Raw genomic sequence first — 9,194 nt, 5'->3', positions numbered from 1 at the left:
GGGTACGGTGGTGTTGGGTAAGGTCGAAACTCTCTCCTAGAGTTTCGCTCGGGTATATTGACTGAAAACCCAACTCTACAAATTTAAGAGAGTTAAACCCCCTTAACCCATCCACTACCTCTTCGCCAAAAAAGGGCCTTCAAATTTGATTTCTAATCGAGGCAAGGCACCAGACACCACTATCTGAGAAGAAGTTTTAATTAGCGTGAATTTGGTTTTTTCAGGTGAAGATGGCAGATCAGCAAGCAAATGACAAATGAAAGGCGGTAACATCGCTTTGCTTCAACCAAAAAAAAAAGGTTCAAAATGGAGGGCGTGGAAGGACAAGCACATGAAAAAGATTACAATATCAGGAAATTAATGAGACTCCACCAGAGCGCTCGCTGCTGCAGAATAATTGCGAGCTGCGGAGCTACCATTAATTAATTAATTTGGTCATGCCTACTACGTACAGCACCATGTGCAGTAGGATACTTCGGTGACCCGGCATTGCTATCGTGCTAAAGTTGATCGCATGAAGATGAATCTTGATTCTCAATAGTTTTCTCCGTTTAGCAGGGAGTTTCAGCTTTTACAAGTGACAATGACAAAGGCATGACAACTTCGGGTGGCTGGAAACTTACCGGCTGCCAACTCATGTTTTTAACTACGACTTCTTGATGCTGGAGAGTTCATAGTCCCTGATAATTTAGGTATTCATCCATATATATGGATGTGAAGTCGTTGATGCCAGAGAGTTCATAGTCCTTCCTGATAATTTAGGTATTCATCCATATATATGGATGTGAAGTCGGTGTATTATCAGCGAGAGCTGATGCTCTTGCTCTTCGGGTAGTCTGGTTCTATACTGCTTCACGGCCAAAAAGAAGCAAGCTATGTCTAGCGCTTCTTTCGTTTCCATACTACGAAGAAAGACCAAGCTCATGAGCTTATAATAATCCTAGGTCAGAATGCACGCTTCCTCTCTTTCTTTTCTGAGACAAAAAGGTACGGAAAAGAAGGCATGTCAAAACCTTTGAAAACCCAACCCCAAATTAAATAAATAAATAAATAATTAAAATCATATATCAACATCGTATCGCCTAAATTATCTCCTCAAATATCTTCTTTATGGTGAAACAAGCAAAAGGTGTGTACTAAGCCATGTCTAAAGGTAACAATTACATTGAAATTTTGAAATTAATGCATCTGCAGTCAACATATGATACAAGGTTATTTGAACATGACTGACATGTTACATTGCATCTTGAGCTCCAGATATCAAGTCCCTTCTCCTCCAATACCGAGAAGCAAATTTGCTGACCGATTGGAAGCTTTGCGCAAATATGTATAAACAGAACAAGCACAATCCTGCTCAAGATACTCCCCAAAAAGAAATCAATTAGAAACCGATTATTATACAATTGTTTGCATGGGCATATTTAAAAGTATGGCATCGACACCTGCATAAGCGACTGTTGCACCTGACGCCAAACGACCTAGAGCTGACAAGACATACAGGCTAAGGACCACCTGAGAAATCAACAGCAGCAAATATAATGAATTGAAGCAAGCTCATGCAGAGTTACCAATAGTTTGTCCTATATTTATCCATCTTTGCCCTGCAATCAGCTCTGTGATCCACCTCATATGATTTAACATTAATAAGAGATGGTACGCGTGGTCTATGGGCCTCTTAAGGGCAGCTGAATTCTTACACATAAATGAAAGCATAAATACAATCTGCTTTAAGTCAGTTCTGGAATTATGTGATTCTAAGTTATCACTAACATCTACTCAAGGGATCAAACTCAAAAATAGAGAGAGAAATTATAAAAATAAGATTAAACATTTGTCAATATCCACACTGATAACAAATCCTTGGTAATTAATTACCATATAACAAGATTGACGCATACCCCCAAACAGTAAGTAGATAACTACACCAAGGTCTGAAATTTTGTCATATCTAAAAAGGACAGAAAACTAGCCTCCAAGCTTTCTCAAAATTTGAAGCTTACAGAGGAAACTAATGAAAATAAATTAGCCAAATTTTACTCTTAAGACTCAGAAAAAAGTATAGGCAATTTCAAGCCTTTGTTTAACCTTCAAGCTGTTTTCTAGCTATTTTAAGTTCAGATATTTCAGTCCTTCGACAATCATAATAGTCTAATCCACATGGAAATGGCAGGAAAAAATCAAGCTGAGATGGAAGTCCAAATTAAATCTTACTCACTGAGAGTGAGATCCCACCAACAGTTGTTGACCGCCAGGGACATAGGTTATTTTATCCAATGAGTTTTTAATCATTGCGGGTGCTTTCGTAAAAAATTGACGTGAAATTAGAGAATGCAAAATCAGTGCTTATATCATTAATAATAGGACGACATGGTTTCATCCTCATATATAGTCAATGTTATCCACAAAGTAGATTTCAAGAGTTGTGAGACAATGACCTTAAAGAACAGCCTCTTGTCATGTCCTGTTGCAGCCACCCTCAAGACAGATTCCGCTGCGCCTATTGTATTAGCCAAGCATGCTGCAATACCATTTGCAGTATCCTGAGATATTTGCCACTCAAGAGGATCCACAGGTACACTACAATATCCAAGTCAAGAGATGAATCTATCAGTCAAATGATACAAAGATATCATCATCGAGTATCAGCTAAAACATTATGCGGTTTCAAGTACAAAAAAAGTGCTTGGTACCAGATATGAAAAATGACAAATAAAAACAAATAAACATGTTGAGAATCTAAGAACTATAATTGAAATATTGAATATTCTGCAAGATGTCTCTTGGAGTGATACGCAGCGAACGATGTTACCACAATTATCGGATTAATGAAAAAAAATTAGACTCGGTCCATCAGTATAACAAATCACGGTCTTCACTTAATAGTGAATGAGGTTACATTCATTGACATATATACAAGACTGAAACATGTTTGAATTATATACATCAACTTATTTCTCTTAACTACGAAATGAACCGCACAAGGACAGAGACAGAAAAAATAAGTTTACAAATTGGATAGCAGGATTCCCCCTTTAAGTGCATATGATAACATGGAATTTCTGTCACCTAATGTTCCCTTTAAGACTAATACTCTACAGACCCTTCACCAATCCAAACATTACACACTTAAGTTCATGTGCAAGCATCTTTTGATTTACAAAGTGTACAAGAGCACAAACTTAAATCCAAGGGATAAAAAATACATTCCCTGTTAGATATGATGGTTGTGATTTGACAGGAAAGATCTTATTTAAAATAACAAGTGAGAATCTGTTCTTTTCCCTTAGTAAAATGTTTTGTTAGCCTTTATAATAAATGTGACAAAATAACATTTGTTGTTTGAGGCTTATAGTCATGGCAACAGGGCCCTACCTACAAAAGCAAACAGCTCTACAGGTATGTAAGCTCAACATGGAAGCATTCAGATCCGAATGATTAAGTCAAAATCCAAATAATTAAATAATGGAAAATTGTGTCGAGGCCCCAAAAGTAGGGACTCCATGTGACCCGGTCTCTTGTATTTTGGCCCATGTGGATCAGCCCCAAATACACACCGTATTTGTGTTTAGACCCCAAAGTAGCGGATTTTAAAAAAAGCCCAGCGGAAGTTACGAAGTCACCCTTTGATGGGACTGAACTTGGTTACTGCGTCCCTCCCTACTCAAGTACCCTCTCTCTCTCTCCTACCGCTGAGAGCCACCAAAATTTTTGAACTCAAAAAACTCGACGGATTTCAAACTTGAGTAGGGTTTTCGCCGGAAAAATGTCGTCCAGGGAAGCAGAATCTGTTAACGACTACGAAATCGTTCATCGCGGCGAGTTGAAGGACAAAGACGGTTCCTCTGGGCTTGGCAGCGCGGAGGAAGCCACTCAAACCCTTATGGACATGCAAAGGCAGGCAGTAGAATGGCAAGACCGGAAAAGAAGAACAACAAATGCTGGTCGTTCCAACGAACCTAACCTAAAAAAGCAGTAAGTGCAGGTTATCCAATATTTGGGGACTCGACGTAATTTTCCCTAATTTGAGTTCATCAAAAAAGCAGTAAGTGCAGGTTATCCAATATTTGGGGACTCGACGTAATTTTCCCTAATTTGAGTTCATCTTAAACAGTGCTAGGTTTTAGAATCCAATATTTGGGGACTCGACGTAATTTTCCCTAATTTGAGTTCATCTTAAACAGTGCTAGGTTTTAGAACAATCCATTAGTTCTAGATTGAGTCCATGTTAGTTCTATAATAGATCGTGTTAGTTCTATTAGAAGCTCGTTCGTGTTTGGTCTAATTTCAGCTCATGTTAGGTCTAATTGAACTTGAACATTTGATTTTATTTACGGGAAAAAAGTTGTTGATGCTGATGCGGTTGAATCAATAAGGCTAATCACCAATATTGGGGCTTATTGGAAATTTATGAAGCGTATTGCCCCAAAGATTTGTCAGTTGCATAGGGATGCATATCGCGGAGCTATATTTGAGCATTATATATTAGTTGGGGCTCCTGCGCCTGATCACCCCACACTTGACTGCTGCTGATCTATTATAATGGCGATAATAACATATTTCTATCCCTGATTCAAAAAATAAGGAAATGAAAAGTGTTAAATTTGATTTAGAATGGGTTCATAACCATACTTTTTTCTCAGTTGAAGGGGAAGTCCTAAATATCAATCGAGACTCCAAAAACAAAATCTGAGTGAAATACTTCGCTAATCTTTTCAAATCTGAAGAGGGTAAGAAGTTAAAAAAACACCAATCACCCATCGAAAATACCTTGAATGGCAACTGGAAAGGTTTGTGAAATCTTCAGAAAAGAATGATATTCACGACTTTGTTCTGCTGCAAATTCTGTATCAATGCTCTATGATATGGTGCCCTAAAAGCGGAGAAGGTATCCCTAGACCTGTTCTCAAGTACCTGGATAGCATTAAGAGGGTCAAAGGAGTTGCATTGGCTCAATTCTTTCATGCAGAAATTATTAGAGGCATTGGAGTTGCTTTGGAGGGCAAGAAGAAGTCAGGGGTTACATGTCCCAGGTTGCATGCTACTATTATGTGTAAGTTCCACGTTTTACTTACTTTGGTTCATTCTAGTTCTAATTGGAGCCATGTTAGTTCTAATTTATATCATGTTAGTTCTAACTACACTCATGTTAGTTCTAGTTGCATTCATGTTAGTCCTAGTTATAGTCGTGTTATTTCTAACTATGTCACGTTAGTTCTAATTGGAGCCATGTTAGTTCTAATTTATACCATGTTAATTCTAATTGTATTTGTGTTAGTTATTGCTGTAGTCGTGTTAGTTCTAATTGGGTCACGTTAGTTCTAATTCATACAATGTTAGTTCTAGTTGTATTCATGTTAGTTTTATCTGCAATTGTGTTAGTTCTAATTGGAGTCATGTTAGTTCTAATTGGAGTCATGTTAGTTCTATCACAGATCATATTAGTTCTATTTTCAGTTAGTTCTATTTAATGTTCATATTAGTTATAATAGAGGTCACGTTAGTTCTAATTGGAGTCATGTTAGTTCTATTGTAGCTCGTGTTAGTTCTACTTTATATCTTGTTAGTTCTAATTTATATAATAATAGTTCTAGTTGTATTCATGTTAGTTCTATTTGCAGTTATGTTAGTTTTAATTTATATCATGTTAGTTTTAGTTGTATTCATGTTAGTTCTATTTGCAGTTGTGTTAGTTTTAATTTATATCATGTTAGTTCTAGTTGTATTCATGTTAAGTCTATTTGCAGTTGTGTTAGTACTAATTGGAGTCATGTTAGTTCTATTTTCATACCATGTTAGTTCTAACTTTACACGATGTTAAATCTCACCTAATTCATGTTAATCATATTTGTTGTTCATACTAGGTCTACTTGGAGTCATGTTAGTTCTATTGCAGCTTATTTTAATTCTATTGCAGCTCATGTTAGTTCTAATTAGTGTCATGTTAGTTTTAATGAAGTATATGTTAGTTCTATTGCAGCTCATGTTAGTTCTATCGCAGCTCATGTTAGTTCTATCGCAGCTCATGTTAGTTCTACTTAACGTTCATGTTAGTTCTAATTGAGGTCATGTTAGTTCTAATGGAGGTCATGTTCTAATTTGAATGCTTATTGTATTTATTACAGCTTTGGTACTACGAGATGACGGACATAAAAAATATGCCTATGTCGACAGCTCCAGACCTCCAATGACAAGATGAGGACAATTACATCAAAGGCCAAGACAGCTTCAATAACTTTTGTCCATAGGCCTATTGTGAAAGTTGGGTATGTTCCTTCAAATGTATATGCACTTCTCGTAGTACTGAGGAAGGAGTGTATCATAAGCCTAAGGCAGAGAGGAAGGCGAAGGAGGATGAAGCTAAGAAGAACTACTCAATAGGCTAAGTATCCTGTTAAGTCTAACTTATTTCACGTAACTGTAAACAATATCCATGTTATGTCTAATCCTAATTTATAATATGATCTCTTAATAATCTCAGATCATGGCAAAGTATATTGATGCTGCTTTTGAAAATAAAGAGGAGGTATAGGCTCTACCAATTGAGCAGCAACTTACTTTTTGAAGAAATTCTGCTAAATTTCTCAAACGACTACTATTTATCATAAAACAGAGCAAGAGTACATATTGTAAAGAATTTATGATTGAGATCAACATGCTAAACAAAATAGTTGAAGAATTTAGAAGACGTGATGAGGTTATAGCCTCGGTGGTGCTGAAGAGAAATATTAAACAGAAAATTGTAAAAAATATTAAGTTGAAGCCACAGGTAGCTAAAGAGGAACAACATTTCAAATCAAGCAGAATACATAAGGAACACCCCATCATGCAAGAAGATGAGGAGAATGTGGATAATAAAGAGGAGAATGTAGATAGGAAAGATGAGGAGAATGTAGATAGGGAAGAGGAGAAGAATGTGGATAATAAAGAGGAGAATGTATATAAGGAAGAAGAGAATGTAGATAAGAAAGAGGAGAATGTAGATATGGAAGCAGAAGAGAATGTAAATAACAAAGGTGTAAAGATTCATCATGTAGACAGTAAAGTTGTAGAGGAGTTGGAAGCCCAGGAAGGAGAGGATAATGTAGATAGGGAAGATGAGGAGAATGTAGATAGGGAAGGGAGAATGTGGATAATAAAAAGGAGAATGTAGATAGGGAAGAGGAGAAGAATGTAGATAATAAAGAGGAGAATGTATATAAGGAAGAGGAGAATGTCCATAAAGGTTTGAGTGGCTTCCTCCGCGCTGCCAAGCCCAAATGAACCGTGTTTGTCCTTCAACTCGCCGCGATGAACGATTTCGTAATCGTTAACGGATTCTGCTTCCCTGGACAACATTTTTTCGGCAAAAACCCTACTCAAGTTTGAAATCCGGCGAGTTTTTTGAGTTAAAAATTTCGGTGGCTCCTCAGCAGTAGAAGAGAGAGGGTACTTGAGTAGCGAGGTGCGCAGTAACCGAGTTTAATCCCATCAAAGAGTGCATTCATAACTTCTGCTGGGCTTTTTTTGAAATCCGCTATTTTGGGGCCTAAACACAAATACGGTGTGTATTTGGGGCTGATCCACATAGGCCAAAATACAAGGGGCCGGGTCACATGGAGTCCCTACTTTTGGGGCCTCGACACAATTTTCCCATTAAATAAATAAATAAAAAGAACACCTAAATAAATAAAAAGAACATCTAGACAATTTTCGATCCGCAAGCCCACAAGCGCGTGAATGCAAATAAATAATACACACATGCTATGAATTAATTCAGTGACAACAGATTTAAATTCATGGGATTTGCAATTGCACAAATGCAAATCCAAAAGATTTACATATATTATGAATTAGATTCAGGGACACATTGATTACTACTTAAAATGGAAATTTTACAAACTATTACTGACTATAACAATTGACCTATGCCTGCTTTATATATGAAAGATTTGGCCTTCAATAGAAAAATTGAGCCAAAATTGTGGCAGCCAGAGAAGGGTTATAGCTATTGCCAAAAACCTCCTTAATGTTAATTGTCCACTGTAAGCAGCACTACATACATGGATACTTGTCACGAGAACCATGGTCTGATCACGGAGAAAACAGAGTGGTTTGAAGAGTGGGCCAGGGGTAAGGTAAGCTTGAATTTGATCTGTTATCTTGGGTTTTTCATATTCAGATTCTGACAGATGACTACGATGATTGAATTTGATTATTACCCCCTCACATTTTATGAGGATTTTCAAAATGACAATCTCATGAGAAATCCACTTCGACTACAAAAAATTTTTTAAAAAAAAAATCTAAAGTTGCTAAGATGGTGTAAAGTAAAATGATAAACAATAATAAGAACAATAAAAGCTCTGATGGTGCCAATTCTAAAAATATGACATTTCCTGAAAAAAAAAACCATGTAGAACAATAAAAGCTCTGATGGTGCCTCTTGGTTATCATAAAGAAAACAAGCACCTAATAAGAACCTAATCGGAGCAGATTCGCATTTATTCATGCAAAAGATCGAAAAAAATATTTAGGGGGAAAGGAGCGGAACCCGACAACAATTAGATCTACGATGCGAATGAGCAACCATCGGCTCGTAGATCCAATACGACGATGATGTAAAAAAAAACTGAGGGGGGGAGGGGAGGGAGGGGGAGAATAAAAGAAAGTTACGAGATGTTCATCTGGCGAAAGAGCATGCCGAGGATGGCGAGGGAGCAGAGGAGGACGATGAGGACGTCGGAGACCAGCGAGAGGATGCTCGACTCTCGATAAGCGCAGTGGTAGTAGACGAGGCTCCCGCAAACGAGAACCACGAGAGGACGCCCCATCTCCGCCCTCCCCTCCCCCTCCTCCTCCTCCCTCTCTTATCCTCCTGCCTCCTCCTCCTCCTCCTCCTCCTCCTCCATCTTATAATTTGATTAGGGAATTATCCGCCCCCTCCTACAAAACCCTAGCCCTAACAATCCCCGCCCCGCCCTCTTTCTGTTTTCTGTTGTCTGATCTGACGATCCCCGGGACCTTTGACCGAGTGAAACGACACGTTGATGTTATGGGTTCGGTCGGGCGAGATGGACAGCGGTTTGGGCCCGTGTCAGTTTGGGTCGCGCTCAAAAGTCGGGGTCACGTCTAGACCGGTCCGCTAATGATCCGGCCCGATTTAGCCCAAAGCCGGATTCGCTAATTATGATTTGACTTATAATACATTTATCGAT

At 38.0% G+C, this 9,194-nt stretch overlaps 1 protein-coding gene across 1 annotated transcript; it reads right to left on the bottom strand.

The window, feature by feature from the left end:
* LOC109841398 (reticulon-like protein B22) lies at nucleotides 1,147-8,846 on the bottom strand. Its single transcript, XM_020410348.1, has 4 exons — nucleotides 8,653-8,846; nucleotides 2,436-2,577; nucleotides 1,443-1,512; nucleotides 1,147-1,350 (listed from the first exon to the last, which is right to left on the bottom strand). Exons 1-4 carry the CDS (start codon nucleotides 8,808-8,810, stop codon nucleotides 1,235-1,237), a joined length of 486 nt encoding a protein of 161 aa, XP_020265937.1. The 5' UTR covers nucleotides 8,811-8,846; the 3' UTR covers nucleotides 1,147-1,234.

Source organism: Asparagus officinalis, chromosome 5 (assembly GCF_001876935.1).
Source record: "Asparagus officinalis chromosome 5, Aspof.V1, whole genome shotgun sequence".
Taxonomy (NCBI): domain Eukaryota; kingdom Viridiplantae; phylum Streptophyta; class Magnoliopsida; order Asparagales; family Asparagaceae; genus Asparagus; species Asparagus officinalis.
The sequence above is the reverse complement of the archived record's forward strand: the minus strand, read 5'-3'. Positions and strand labels throughout refer to the sequence as shown.